The 16,168-nt window shown below is 40.1% G+C and overlaps 1 protein-coding gene across 1 annotated transcript in view; it reads left to right on the top strand.

The window, feature by feature from the left end:
* The first annotated feature begins 5,867 nt into the window (after window positions 1-5,867).
* RMDN2 (regulator of microtubule dynamics 2) overlaps window positions 5,868-16,168 on the top strand; it is a 47,004-nt gene continuing 36,703 nt past the window's right edge. Inside the window, exons 1-4 of the mRNA XM_054280466.1 lie at window positions 5,868-5,922; window positions 6,411-6,871; window positions 13,220-13,415; window positions 14,370-14,472. Coding sequence (XP_054136441.1) covers window positions 6,423-6,871; window positions 13,220-13,415; window positions 14,370-14,472 — 748 coding nt within the window. The 5' untranslated portion in view covers window positions 5,868-5,922; window positions 6,411-6,422. The remainder of the gene's footprint in view (window positions 5,923-6,410; window positions 6,872-13,219; window positions 13,416-14,369; window positions 14,473-16,168) is intronic.

Genomic DNA, 16,168 nt, shown 5'->3' with positions numbered 1-16,168 from the left:
GAAAAAGCACATCAGGTGTCTTGAAACCATCAGCAAAATTAAAATGCTGTGTGCATAAATATATTTGTGTGAGTGTGTATGTGTTGGTGCATTGCATACAGTAATAATCTTGTTACTGAACTTAGGAAAACTCTTTTAAGTGGTTAGGTGTTTGTTTATGCTTCCCCTTAACTCACCTGGTTTCACCACTTTTCCTGGTGCTTTTAGCTGCACTGACTGATTGCCATTGTTCCCAGTGCTCCCACGATGAAGGAGGAGCCTGATGAAGAAGGAGATTTGCCTGCGAGGTGCACTCCTGCTGTATTCACTGTGCCCTGAACGGTGGTGGAAGCCACATCAGACTCTCCTAGTGTAAATATGTATGTGGACAGCAACGCTTGGGTTGGCTCAGGTGTGCACCTCGCAGGCAAATCTCCCAATTGTCCCAGCCTGGCAAGCTTTGCTTCAGCATGTACCAGGCATGGAACACCTGGCTGCACTTTGGGAATATCCATTGCAGAAGCTCAGCAGAGGCACTGCAGCCACAAACGGGCACACAGCCCCTGTGATCAGGCTGGAGTTGGCAAAAGTTAACTCAGGGCACAGCATGGATGTCCTGGCATCAGCACCAGCTGTTTGGCCCAGAGACACACTCCTGTCAGACCCCACTGCTTGCTAATGTACACAAAGCCTTAGTGGCCCAGATGGAAACTTGAAATCAAGAAGGATAATTTTTTATAAGCTCACAAGAGGTAACAAAGAAGAGGGACAGAAATGATGGAAGAACAGACCATGTCACCTGGATGATGATTTTTTAATGTGAAATTGTAGGCATCCTAGGGCCATCAGGCAATGTTTACTGGAGTTCAGGAAGGGGCATGCTGCCATTTGCAGGTGGAAACAGTAAAGCTCTTTAAAAAACTTCAGTATGCTCTGAAATAGCATATTTATAGAGAAGCTGAAAAAAAGGACATTTTTCATTCAGTAAGAAAATACAGTGGGTGATGTGGAATATAGTGTGCACACACACATCTTTATAAAAACTTTGATTCTTTTTGAGTTTTGACTCCCAAGGAACATATACATATACATACACATACACATACATATGTAAAATATGTTTTTATACACACATATTATTTTTCTTTTTATGACTGTTCATATATTTTTCCTCTTTTTACCCAGGCACTCCAAGGACACTTTTGCTTTGTGAAGAAATCAGGCAGTGCTGTGAAATTACATCAGATGTAGCCTTGCTTATTTTTTCCTATTGTTGTCAACACAACATATGCAAACTCTTTTGGGCTGCCAACTCTCATCTCTTACATCAAGGAAACTGAATCATCCACCTTGGCCTAAAAAAGTTAACAGAGCTTGTATAAATATATTTTGATAATGTCCTTGAGATTCCCGAAGACACAAAGAAGCAGGAACAGTACGTACATTTTTTCTTCTGCTGTTTGAAAAGCCATGCCATCAGTGACCATTTGTACTTAGGTGAAATTGCAGCACTGGATCCTATCAACACAATAAATAAATAAACAGATGATTGTGAGTGCAGTTGAACTAATGAAGCCAGGTTTCCTATCAGGTTATAACTTGTAGTTCTGTTTGTTCACATCTGATAAAATGTGAGCTCTGCTTTAGCTTTTCCTATCCTTGCAAAATGCTTTTCTCCTGTGTGGATTCTCAGTTTTGCACCAAGGGATAAGCGATCTTCCCCATAGCAATGACTCTAATTCAGAAATTTCTTCTTTAAAGATCAACTAACTCAACAAAATTTATTGGAGTTTCTCTGTTGAATTTGACTGAGACTGGCCAAAGATTCAAAAATACTGGGGAGGAGGGAAAGGTACAGTTACATTTGCATGCATGGAGACATAAAGGCAGAGGCAGCCTCATCTCCCCAGGGAACTGTGCTAAGCAGTACATCTTTATTTCAAGAAAACAGAAAAGATCAGCGTGCTATTACCCATCTCCTTTTAACTTCAATTGATTAATTTCTCATCAGGGACACTGGACAACTGTTCAGGCCAAAAGCAGCAGAGAATACTGACAAGTCTGACAGTGAGTGCTTCCCTTTGAGGTAAGAAATAACTTTATTTTTATAGCAAAAATTTCAGAAGAATTTAACCAAACTTGACAGAACAGTGATTTCTGACTGTTCTGACATCCAGACAGGATTTCTGGCAGGCTGGTTGCAAGTCTGGTCAAAGGTATTTAAGCTTTCACAATGTTTGGTGACATATTAACAATATTTGACTTTACACCTATAAGACAACTGCTGAAGTAATAAGTATCAACTGCTACTAGCTCATTAAAGGTTTCTGTATCTGTTACAAGCAATAGATTAATCTCTTGGGGGTGGGGGAGGGAGGGGCATTTCAGAAAGAACAGCATATCACAAAAGAAAATGGACAGAAGAATTACAACTAAAGTAAGTGATGAAAATTGTAACATACAAATGCCTTCCATACAGAAGTGAAACCTCCAGTAGATTATGTTTACCTTGTCTGGAAACAGAATGCATCAATTACTATGTAATGGCTCTCTGATCCATTGAACACAACCACTCAATAATGTCTTAACTTTTCTACTATGACACAAAAATGTTGTCCAAGTTCAAAATTCCCCAAAAGCCCAGTAAACTGCCTATCCTGGTTTTACAAAAATAGTGCTGTAAGAAGGCTGGTGCCCTGTGCAGGTGTGTCAGTGTTGCAGCACTGGTGTGCTAAGTTCATTCCTGTGCACCTGCCTGGGGCTGGGGGTGGAGGGAGGCAGGATGTTCACAAGGTCTTGCCACTCCAAAGTGCTGGCCTTCTCGAAACTACCTGGAGTGGCCTTTCAATACTTCAGAGTCTACAAAAAGAGGGAAAGTGGATTTTTACTTGGGCAAATAATGATAGGAGAAGTAGGTTCAGATTAAAAGAAGAGAGATTTAGATAAGATGTTAGGAAGCAATTCTTTACTCAGAGGGTGGTGAGAACTGGAACAGGTGCCCAGAGAAGCTGTGGATGCCCCATCCCTGGAAGTGTTCAAGGCCATGTTGGATGCAGCCTGAGCAACCTGTTCTAGTGAAAGGTGTCCCTGCCCATCACAGGGTGGTTGGAATTTGATGATCATGAACATGCCTTGCAACCCAAACCACTCCATGCTTCTACAATTCTATGATCCTGACATATTCTGTCACATTTGGTTGAAATTAAGCTCCATGTTCAGGAGCTAGTGGGGGGAGAAAGTGTAATGTTCCTTGCCAGAAGGACAACACATGGACAACCTGGGGGCATAAACTTTGTGTTCTTAGGAAATAAGACTGAAAATACACTAAAAATATGTGGGGCTAACCAGTTTATAACAGATGGTTGTCTGGACTTGTTTCTTAGGACTTCAGGAACAAAGTTTTGTTTTAACTAGAAAAATTCATATGCAAAAGAACAGTACTTTTCTAAAAACATTTATTTCAGTTTTTTTAGAACATATGTCAAATTTAGGCCAATTGAATTATGTCAAACCTAGGTAAATTGATGTTTAGTTCTCCAACTTGGAAAGTTGCTGAGTTCCGGCAAGTTTCTACATATATGCAATAACTTCTTGGGACCAGACAGGTGACCTGATTTTCAAAGTTGCTACATATCCAGGCAGCTGGAGATGGTAGTTCTTCTGGACCATTATATTTGAAAACAGTTTCCTTGTCTAAGGCCTGCAGCCTAAGACAGATGCTTTGGAAAATCTTCAAAAATACTTGCTTAGCTTTTTCATACATAGTATTTTGTTTCAGCTCTGTGCGATGTTTGCCCTCCAATTAATTCTCTTTTTAAAATCTTTTCCTGTTTTAATTGGCTTATGCAAAGATTTTGGCAGAATATACTGAAAAAAAAGGAAAACAAAAATTAAAGATTTTCCAACACATTTATATTACCATTCCTGAGCACTTGAAACACTATCAGCATATAGAGATTTATGTTTTCTTGTTCCATTTTAAAACACTGAGGGATTGTGTATCTTAAAACCATTACTTATAGTGAAATTTATTAAAATAATTGAGTTTAGTGAGGTTTCCATAAAATTGAAGAGATTTCCATCCTTTGTTTAAAAATTTCAAATTACAAACATATGAACAGATTATACATTTTGTTATTATTATATTGTAACTGGGAAACCTGCAAAATACTGAAACAGTATTAATTTCTTCATTCTAACAAATTTCTACCTTTGTCTCAGATTACAGTTTGGTCTGATAAGGGTAATTTCTTCCTCAAGATCTTAATGAAAAAATTATTTTAGAGTTGTAGTTGACTTAAACTAAATTCTTTGACAATAAATGGACATTAGGCTGAGTTACAATTGCCAATTTGTACTAAGATTGAAAAATTTTGACTTCTTGGTACCTGTTTTAGGTACTTTTTTTGTTTTGAACAGCAGTCTGCTCACTTTTTAAAGGCAATTAGTATGTTTTGTAAGAATTGTGTTCCTTTGTTTCTGATTGCTATGGTTGAGGACAATTTCAGCTGCTGAAGTGGTTCTGCTAGTGCACAGACACAGTGGTATCCATGACGGTTTCCTTAAGCCCTTATACAGAACAACACGAGTCTTATGCTTGTAAATTCTGGCAGGATGTTGTGCAGAAGCTCTCCACAAGCCTTCAAGGTCTTGCCACTCCAAGACAAATGGTCAGAGCAAGTTGTCTGTGGTGATCCTTCTTCCATCCAAGGCCAGAAACAGGAGCCAGATCATTTTGTCATAAAAGGGCAAAGGAGAGCCTTGTGAGAGTCACCAATAAAAGTGATCTCAGATGGGGCACAGCAGCAATACCTCCCACACTCTGATAAATCCAACTTCTGCCCCTCTGCTCTGTCAAGTTTCCACCTCCACTGCTGCATCCAGCTCTGGGGTCCCCAATACAGGCCATTGATCTATTGGAATGAGTCCAGATGAGGAAAATCAGGTTAATCAGAGGAATGCTGCACCTCTCCTATGAAAAAATACTGAGAGAACTGGGATTGTTCAGCCTGGAAAAGAGAAGGCTTTGTTGTGACTGAATTGTGGCCTGGGACCTGAAGGGAACTTAGAGGAAAGATGGGGCAATGATATTTACAAGAGCGTGGAGTCACAGGACAAGGGGAAGTGGGTTCAGATTGAAAGAGAATATGTTTAGATTGGACACTAGTACAAAAATGTTTACTGTGAGGGTGGTGAGGCACTGGGACAGATTGCCCAGGGAAGCTGTGGATGCCCCGACCCTCCAAGTGTTTATGGCCAAGCCGGATGGGGCTTTGAGCAACCTGTTCTAGTGGAAGGTGTCCCTGCCCACGGCAGGGGCACTGGAACTAGATGGCCATTAAAGTTCCCTCCCACCCCAAACCATTCTATCACTCTATGGTAAGTTCCTCCAGACTTTGGGCAATCCATAATGGACTTTGGTAAAATCAGCTTTGGGCCCTTAGATTGCAACGAGGCTTTTGTGCCGGGTCTGCCCGTCCTCCTGCCAACTGGGCGGGGTTTCTCCGTGATTTTGCAGCTTCAGGTCTCCACCAGTGCAGTGGAAACACAATTTCTCTGTGGCCGAGAAGTAGCAAAAGATTAAACCGGTGAAATCGAGCGGCCACCAGACTGAGGACAGACACACGAACAGGTACCCTTGCTCTAGAACAGCCTATTTCCAGCCACGTCCGTGGCAGGTGCAGCCGGCGTCCCGCAGCACAGCAGCAGCAGCAGCAGGGCCCGCCGGGACTCCCAGCGCCGCGGGGATCCCTCCTCCACCGGGCAGCGCGCGTCACCCGGGCGGCCCGGCCGGCGCTGCGGCCCAGGCCCGGCCCCCTCGATCCGGGTATCGCCGCCCCGGGGCGGCCCCGCCGCCGCCCCCTGTGCCGCGGCGGGAGAGCTGCGGGCTCTGGGCCGGACGCGCCGCTGCTCCCGGCTTGGCCCGGCCCGGCCCGGCCGTACGTACGTAGCGGGGGCGGCGCTGGGCTCGAGGCCGGCGCTGCCGGGGCGGCGGGGGCCGGGGCCGGGGCGGCTGCGGGTGGGCAGGAGGCGAGCGCGGGGCTCGGGCAGCCCTCGGCGCGGTGGGGCTGGGGGACCGGCGTGACGCCCCTCCGGGCGGCGCTCCGGCCTGACAGCTGGGTTTCCGCCTCTCTGCGGTGGCGGAAAATCCGATTATATGAGTTTCTCGCATTAAAACAAAAAAATCCCAGGATGCCGGGACGGTTAAGAGTGAAGGCTTCGGTCCTGCCCACGTGCCAGCGCCCCTCACACCCCCAAACCCACTTTGAGCTTGTTTTTTGCTGCGCCGTATTGCAGAACCTGTAAAAAGTCTAACAGCGTCTGCGGTTCTTCCTGCCTTATCCTTTTCGTGGTTTCAGAGCAGAGCAAGTCACTTGCGTAGAGCACTGGAAAACATCTTAAACTCTTTTATTGTTGTCTCACAATTCTAGGAGCGTGCAGAAATGTCTCCCTTCGAAAATAGAGGACTAATGCTGGGCATAATGGCAGGGACTGCTGGATTAAGCCTGGTGCTGGTTTGTTACCGCAAGATCCGAAAGCCGGGTGCAGCTGTGCGTATTCGAGGGTTCCAGGATATAGGTAACAGAATTAATTCCGTGGTCTTGCCACAGAATGAGGCTCCTAATGAGCAAGGAGCAGTAATGGTTTTACATGGAAGGCAACTGCAGATCCTAGAAAAATTGAATGGCCTGCTACTAACCGTGGACGAACTGAAGAGAGAGGTGGAATTTCTGAAAGAAGCTATTCCAAAACTTGAAGAGCTTGTTCGAAATGAGCTTCAGGGAAGTGGTGATGTTCAGAGAGGTAGCCCATCACACAGAGCAAGGCGGAGAAAAGCAGAGACAGCTCCTAGAGAGACTACCAGCTCTGAGGAGGCAGAAAGTGAAGGAGGGTGAGTTAATAATAATCTGCATATTCTACTGTACACATGCAGTGCAAGTTGCATCATTACCTATATGAAACTGTAAACAGGAGCCTTTTAAAAGTTTGATATAGATTTTATACTTCTGGAAAAACAATTACAAACGTTCAGATTAACAGCTTTTAGATCAGAGAAGACTCTTGGTGACCATCTCTGAGTCTGCACGATGGCTGAAGTTGGCTTAATGCCAAGCATAATACAGATTCTTTTTTAAGAGTGTGTTTGGTAACACTAATGCAGTATTGCTACATAGCTATGGAATGAGAGGCAAAGTTCAGAATAATGGTGTAATTTTAAAAGTTCTTCTAGTGCAAAGTGTCTTTGGCAAGAGTTTATTCCAACTGTACAAACGCTCATGTGCTTTTCCTGATAATTGTTTTTTATCAGCCTCACAGATGAGTTATTACCATGTTCTGCCTGGAGGCATTGCGTACTATGGAAGCTACATCTGAGAGAACCTCTGTACAAGTGGCAATGTTTATGTGTGTCAGCTGTTGTATACACTCCTTGATGGCTCAGAAAGTGACCATGAGGAATTTAGAGTACTGACTCAGTCAGGTGGAAAGTTCCTAGTTTTGATCACATCTTGTGGTCACGTTATAGGTAATGGGGTCTTTTATTCTCATGAGTTGAGAAACACACTGGGGGATGATTTCTACTAGGATTCCAGGAGAGGCACTATATTTTTGTCTTGACATTAATCTCCTGTAATTACAACTTTGTTTTGGTATAATCAGATTAGATACTTAGGTGCAATTTACTAATACTATGTTTATAGCAACTGAGTTTTTTGAGCCACTTCTCAGCATGTCTTGCATGTCTGTATAGGCAGCATTATGTCTGTAAATTGCCCATCTTATGTCACCTTTTCTCTTTAAAATATTTTAACTAACTGTAATATTCTGGAGACAGCTAACACGCTGCATATTAATGGAATTCTATATTTAACAGTTTCTCCACATTCATTGTCAGTTCCTGTGAGCAGAATTTCTTTCTATGTTACATCCCAGCCCACATGGTTCACAAGTCTTATATTTTGATACCATATTTTAAGACTTGTCAGTTCTATTATGAGCCAGTTCTTTATTTTAGGTATTCGGGGTTGGCATAAGTATTCAACCAGAGTCCTCCTTCATCTGGTGTGGAAACATCTTGGTTCTCTTAGTTTCCCAGATGATTTCATCCATTGGTTGGTTTGCATAGGCCTTCATGTTATGAATAAAATATTCAGAGATGCAGATAAGGCAAAGGGACCAGTTTACGAATTACCAAGTCCACAGATACAATGCAAGGGTTATTCCACATGCTTTTATAATTTATTATTTGTTGTCATTATTTATTATTTGAGAGAATCCTGTTTTCTGATCAGGAGTGATGTGTTGCTGTTTGAAAACAAGCCAAGGGAACTTGTGTGTTCAGGTTCTTGTGTGTGACGAAGAAGCTGATGCGGTGATCCAATACAAGTGATTATAGTGTGCAAGAGCATTGAGTGTGTCCTTAAGAGAGGCCTTCTCTGACAAGTATTTGTGTACACTCAGAGGCAAGGAAGATAATTCAAGGTTACAGTTAGCATTAGTCATTTGGCTATGTTCTTTCCCAATGCTGTTTTTCAATCCCTTATGAAAAAAGGTGGGCTTTTTTCCTATTAACACCTTCTACTTGATGTGTTTGTTTTTCATATCTTCTCTCAATTTGAGATAATTTGATTTCATTTGAGTAAATAGTATTTTTTTTCTTCCTCTTGCAAATAGATTGTCAATCCTAATGTGTACAGTTGGAATATATATAGCTTTTTCCAAGGTCTCCTGTAACTTTAATGGCTGGTGCATGGCCAGGAGGGTCAGTAGCAACACTTGGGTTTTTTCCAGTTACTCTACATCACTACTTCATATGCTGTAGGCATTACACCAAGTGCATTGTTTTATACTGTTCTGTGGCTAATTCCACACACAATGGTGCGTTCAGGTGCTTGTTTTTGCACTACAGAAAAAAAGTTTTGCTCTTTGTTACTGATAAAACATTTTTTTCACCTTTCTATACTCCCATCTAAAGTGCATTGTGTTTCACTGCCTCAGCAGTAATTTCATGATCTAGAAGATAGGACTTTGCTTAAGGTAAGCACTTCTGTTTTTAATTGACGAATGGGTCGATGCTGGGAACTGACAGATAAACTAATCTGAAGAGTTTTATGGATTTGTGCTGGATGACTACATTGGTTTCAGGTTTGTAAACTTCTTCCAGAAAAGCTTTTAGTACTTCCTAGTTTTTACATTAAATATTGGAAGCTGACAGTCTCTGATAAGGCCCTCACTGCTTTGATCTGCTCTGGGCATATTCTCAATGTCACTGTTGGTATTCAACACCTTGGGAAGAGAAGTTTTCTCTTTTGCCTTTCAAAAATTATGTATTTCTGTAAGTGGAGAAATATCCTGTGTGTTTTATTAAATGAGCTATATTTTTACATAATGACAGTCTGAATGGAAGGGGCACTGAATGGATGAGACATTAAATGGTAAAGAGTCTGTGGTTTCTAGTCTGTGCTTCTCTGTATTCTATATTTCTTTTTTAGTTTGTTTCAGTTCCAGTAATGTCCTAGTGAAAACTTCAATATTTAACATTTGAGAACGTGTAACAAGCACTCGTTTATTTACAAATACAATAAATTGTGTCTAGATGATCACCTGGAATGGAACATGTCACCGAATTCTCCTCTTTGTGATTTTCAAGTTGTTTCCTCCCTGATATGGCAGTGATGAGCCCTGGACGTCAGTGTCATTTTGGAACCCGCCTTCAGCTGGCCCAGCATCCAAGCTCTTCAAATTGCATTTGGCATCAGGCACCAGAAAGATTCACTTCAGTCAATTCTTCTCTGATAGATGCTCTATTTATAATTTTTCCTTGAAATAGTTTAGTCAGCAGGAAAAGAAATTTGCCCTGCCTGCTTCTGAGTACCATTTCACTTAGCATTTTCTAATTTATTTTGCTGTTCATTTATTTTAAATGCAACCTTCAGCTGGCTTAAGAATCCAGTTTGCCAAACCTTTCCTTGAAAGCCACTTGTCATTACTGATGGATATGCACTTTGCTGAATCATACAGTGCAAATTTGATCCAGATCCATCTGTGACATAAAATCACCTTTCTGTGGAATTAGCCAGAGCAGATGAGAGGGTGTTTGTGTCAGCTTGTGTTTTTCTTCTAAGTTGACAGGGAGATGACAGATGATATTTGATCTGTGTAAAAGCTGAAGTGTTGTGAACAAATGATACGTGGTTAGGCCCAGTGTCTGCCAATTTACAGACACCCCAACACAGTTTTTGAACCACCCCACTGTGTTTATACCACAGGGTGTTTTATACCATGTAGCTTGTTTTAATCCAGTACTGGGTGCTGGGATTTACTGAACTGCTTAGCCACAGTGGGGTGAGTCTCCAGCACACTTTCCATTTGTCCTTTGAACTTTGAACAGTCTGTTGTGGTACGACTGAGTCCTGTTGGTTGATCGTTGCTCCTCACATTCTTATCGCTGTTTTTCTCTTTTATTTAAAATCTGTTGGTAATAAAGGTGAAAACAAGTTGGCACTGACTCTGGACATTTTTTAAACATTGTTCCATTTTTTCAAATGTTGATCAATGTGTTTGTCACTTGTGAATCACTTTTCTGTTTATCATCTGATAAAACCTCTTGCAGGAAAAGGCCAGGTAAAATTGCAGCTTTCTGTTATATGGAATATTTGTAAAGCAAACAATAATGACTATTCCTTGTTTTCTGTTTATTTCTTTTTTGGAGTAGTGTTATCAGTCCTTTAAGTCCTGGAGTTTTTAAACTGTGTTAAGAAGAATCTCCACTTCTGTTTGTGTCAGTACTGATTTCAGTGCTGTAGAATGCATAGATATATAAGACCGTTAGCTACTTTGTTGAAGGCAGATAGTGCCCAACAAGTAAATTGAAAATCATGATGTTCTGATCAACATTTAATAGGCTCTGTTCCACATTTAAATACTTTGAGGGTTCATAAAGCAGGTAAATAGAGGAGCTAGGAGAGTTTGCTAGTACAGTGGAGATGAGAGGGAATGGGTAAGACATGACCCTGATGTCTCTGCTGTTTTGGAATTAGCTCCTTCTGGGTTCACATGGTCTGTTAGATAGTGACCTACTTCACACTTTTTCTATGAGTCTCCCAAAAAATATATTACTTACCTGATGTCATATGAATTTGATGTTTGGCCTCAGTTTGATGTTTTGTCATGACATTTGTGCTGGACAAAGCACAAATGATGTTTTGACATGTTTTGTCATGACATAGTGCTGCTGGAAATCTCTGCTGGGCTTGTTTGGACTGACAGCCCAATGGGCTTGGGTGTCAGCCCAACCTTGTATTTGTCATCCAGCCATTGTATTTTTGCTGGGAGGATAGCATTTTCTAATAATCTTTTTTATCTATTATCTAACATGGGAACAGTAATGACCATAGAAATTTTAGCAGATGTTTATACAGCAAAGGTAAAGAATACAACACCAACATTGACTTCCAAACATTGACCTGCCTGATTAGGTAGCATCTGATGCAGTGCCCAAATTCCTACAACTAAGGATATTGTCTTTACTGCTTAGTTGTTGCTCTTTTATATTATCTAGTGCCCTTAGTTTAGGTTGGGAATGGCCCAGATCCTTAGGGCATTTATCCTTCATTTAGGGGGAATGGAACATCTAAACCATGTGAGGAAAGATACTTTCCAAACAAACTTCACATCACAGGCTATTGTATTGGAGCTAAAAGGTTGTCCCACTCCCAGGAACTCCCTTATACATTTGATTAAGTTGGGGCTCTTATAAAAGCAGCCATGATATATATCTGTGCCCACTTCAAAATAAGAAGAACAATATGCTGTGCTTTTAAACGTGCTTCAGAAAATGAAAAGAAATGCTCACTGACTGAATATAGTCTCTGCAAGATACAGCATATGATGTGTCATCAACTTCAGCATTATCAAGATTTTGTAAAAAAATCTGTAAAAACTTAAAAAGTTTCCCATCTCTGTTCTGCTCAATGGTATTTTTCAGTTTGAACATGTACACATGGTCTGTGTATACATTGTTTTATCCAAATGTATTTTTGACTCCTCTTTCTAGTGTCACGGGGTGAATTTTGCAGCTTCATAAATTTTGCCACATCTAGCACTTCTGTAGCTTTATAAGCATTGGTTCATTTACAGGCTGGAAGTGTATCTGCTCTGATACACTCATCTGTTCTGAAGGCAACATACTGAAAACAAAATATTTGAAAGCCATCATTAATAACCTTCATTTTGACTGCTAGCATTCTGTCCTGGTTATATTTCTGAAAAAATAAATAGATTTTTTTAGGTTCTGACTGTTATGGTCTATTTCGATTATTCAGTTACTTGATGTGTATAGTACATTCCATGCTTTTCATACTTGTAGTAACCATTTAGAGAATCTCTGAACCTGGCAGCTGATAGGTTTACATTATTACTTCTCCCCAGAGCAATATTTTCAAAAGTGGAAATGCAGAAGATGAGGCTTCTCTGTCCATCTTTAGATGGCTGCTTTTTAAAACACAAAAGGCTGCTTTTTAAAAACAATGCTATCAGCTGCTCCTCTTTGAAATTGGAGTACCCTAATATATTCTCAGCACTTTGGACAGTAAGGCCACCTGCTTATCTTTGTGTGATATTTATGCTTTTGCAAATATTTCTTTGCCCTTGACTGCCTTGTGCACTAAGCATCACGAATCAATATAAGCTTTTTTCCAGTTTCAGATACTCTGAACTTCAGAATGCTCAGGAGAAACAAGGAATTTATAACAATGGTGTTATTTTTATTGGCTTGTATTTAGATCTTAAAAGTGTTTAAGAAAATATTGTATAAATGATTGTTATAGCACTTATATTTTGGTTAGTAAGCTCATTCCTTGTTCAAAAAATAGGGAAATTGAGGTAAAGAGTTGAAGAGGCCTATTCAGGGTTACAGAGCATGTCTTAAAACATATTAATGATTTCAAGTGTTCTGCATATGAAACACAAGGCTACATGTGTTTCTAATATGTGTCTGCATTTTTTTAATGGAGTATTAGGCAGCAGTACAATTACTTACCTGTTATGTTTGGAATATGACTGTGCTATCCCTTTGAAGATAAAGGCTTTGTAATAATAACAATAAGCTTGATATCCTTAATAAAAAATCCTTTAAAGTTGGACAACCAGGGTAAATTGTGCTCTGATACTCTTGCTCTTTATTTAACAATGCCCCTTTTTTTTTTAAGAAAAAAATGGTTATTATTTTCTGTGATTTTAGTTACCTTACCGCCCATACTGATTCTGAAGGAGACTCTGAGGAAGAAAAGAGATGGACAAAATCACCTGATGCCATGGTGGAATCAGAAAAAGATGAAGACTTACTTAATTTTTTACAGCAGGTGGACAATTTGCACAAGGGTTCAGAGGTTGATAAAAAGGAGGGCTTCAGACTGCTGCTTGAGAACGATGACAAGGTAGTGTGGGTGAACTTAACATTATGTTGCTATTAACTTATACTTTACTCTTCTTTTGAGAACTAAATACAAGCTTTAAAATCCACATAGAAATGGACTATGAAATTTCAAGCATATTTTTAAAATACTGTCAAAAAGCAGTATTGCAGAGTGGTGTCAATATTCATGTTGTGTGGACATAGGAGTTCTTCTATTTTACATCCCTTTCTGATTCAATAACCTTGAAGCTTTGTTTGACATAGGAGTTCTTCCATGAAAGAAAGATCATGGACTTTTTTCAATGTAAAATACACTTACTTCTGCTGGTTTTGGAATAGTCTGTGTGAGAAAATCCTGTAAAATTAAGTAATAAACCAGACCTACTGTTCTGAAACTGTGAGCATCTCGTCTGCTCATACCTTTCTAATATCATTCATGTGAATTTTTCCCTTGGCATTACTGGGCCCATATGTAACTCCAGATAAAATTTAAAGGTGGTTTGATGTGCAGTTCTCAATTCAGTGTACCATTTTATTCTGGTTTGGCAAGCATTAGTTCTGATTGTATTTTCATCTGAATATTGGAATACCAAGAAAGGTAAATGGGATATTGTGAGTGAGTGTGGTGCTTATGACTTCCCTAAAGAAAATACACATCACTTTGTTCAGGGATTTGTTGTGTTTTGCTGGATTACCTTGTAAATGTTTATACTGAAAGAAGTTTAAACTGATTTAAAAATAAAACCTCTTTAGACAGTCTAGGGTATTTCCAAAAGCTGTATTCTCTTTTGTCCATGGAAGATTGGTCTCACATGAAACTAAAAGTAGTATATAGAAGAATGGAAAATTAACAAAAAAATTATGCCATCTTCTGATTATTTGCTTTCAGCTTGTTATTAATTTTAAGCATTGTGAAAGTAAACCGTTTAAATCACATTCTGATCAGTTTAATTATGTAGCTGTCCTCTACTTTCAGTATGAAAACTGTGTGGACTTTCTTTGGAGGCTTGCACGTGCTTATGGAGATCTGTTTGAGATGACTACTGATGCTGAGGAGAAGAGGAAATATGTAACTGATGGTAAGAGGAAAAATGTTTATGAAGAATGCCATATGAATGTAGTGAAACATGCTTTGAACTTTGGTTAAGTTTTCCAATGTAAGGAATTTGCAATCCAATAGATGGGAGCATTTGTACTGTAATGGTAATGTTTTGTACAGGAAACCACCACAGTTTGCAAGTTCAGTTCACTCTTTCCTCAATGAGAGGTCCAAAATCAGTGGCAGAGAAGTATAATGGGTCATAATTGGTGGCTGTTGTCTCTGCAGATGGCTGTAAAATCCTGTATTTTGTTGAGAAACAGATGGATACAGAATGTGAAAACTCCCACATGTTTTTAGCACAGTTTCTTAATTGCATCTTTGGGAGAGCAAGAGGAATAAATAAATGCTGAGGCTGGGTCAAGGTTTGTTTTTCTGCCTTCCAGTGATCAGGGAGCACTCCTTCATATCAGCATTCTCTTTTGTGGTGATGAAACTCTGTGAATCTGGAGGAGCTGTTGACCAGAAAGAGAAGTGGTGTGTGACAATTGAATTGATGTTGCTTCCAGACATCTCACCCCATGTGTCCTGTTTGACAATTTAATCTCTACAAGATTTTAATTTTCTCCATCATAGCACTTTTTTTTGGTTATTTTTAAAATCATTGCCCGCCGTTTCACTGTCTGGATGGATATTGGCTAGAGGAGCAGTTTGTTTGCCTTTTTATTTTGGGCCTTCTTTTTATTACATTAAAACCTACATTTTCTCTATACTGTGTCACTCTCCTCCAGTCAAGGCACTGTTTTTAAAATAATCTTTTTTGCCTTTATCTCAGAATATTTTTCTCTTTCTTTTGTCTCTCCATTTCCCCTTCTTTTTTTGCCGCACCAAATCAGGTTTTGTAAGTGTAACCCAAGTTTGGGTTGTTTTGTCTTTTGTGACACCTCTCATTGACTTTTTGTTGTGTTGGCAGTGACAGTGTCACTGACAAAGCATATTCAGCTGCACTTTGACATCCTTAAAGGCAGTGTGATGCCTTCATGCTGTTGTAACATATTCCACAGTCACCTTCAGTTTGTTCAACATCCTTCCTTTTTCCAATCCTTTTGTCATCTAAATACTCCTGAAGACTTGCACTGTCTTAGCAACTTAATTGATACTGTCTTTGCTTTAGTAGCAACTTGGCTTTGTACATAAATCCTACAGTGGGGATTATGACACAAAGTAAATGAAAACAGTAAATTCTGTTGCTGAATCTTTTGCTTTTACCAGTGACTGGACTTGAAGCTGGCCAGGACTGTGGGGGACAATAAAGAGTTTTTTTCAAATGTACTAATGGCAATAGGCAGTGTAAAAATGACATCAGCCCATTACAGGATGAGGGTGGTTGCCTCACAAACAGGGACATGGACAAGGCAGAGATGTTTAATGTGTTCTTTGCCTCTGTCTTCAACATGGGTAATGGAGCAAGGGGTTATCAGTGCCCTGAGCTGGAGTACCATGGCTGCAAGAATGATCAATTCCCAGTCAACCTGGAAATTGTGTATGATCTGCTGCTTCAGCTGGATTCCTAAAAATCTATGGGGCCTGATGGGATTCATCCAACAATCCTCAAAGAACTAGTTGGTGTCATCTCAAAACCTCTCCTCATAATTTTTGAGCAGTCTTGGGAATCTGGAGAGGTCCAGCTGACTGGAAGTTGGCTGACATTGTCCTGATTTTCAAAAAGGGCAAGA

This window comes from Melozone crissalis, unplaced genomic scaffold (genome assembly GCF_028551555.1).
Source record: "Melozone crissalis strain CALT ecotype California unplaced genomic scaffold, PUWL_Pcris_2 ptg000027l_1, whole genome shotgun sequence".
NCBI lineage: Eukaryota > Metazoa > Chordata > Aves > Passeriformes > Passerellidae > Melozone > Melozone crissalis.
Note: the sequence above shows the minus strand (reverse complement) of the source record. Positions and strands in the feature narration are given on the sequence as shown.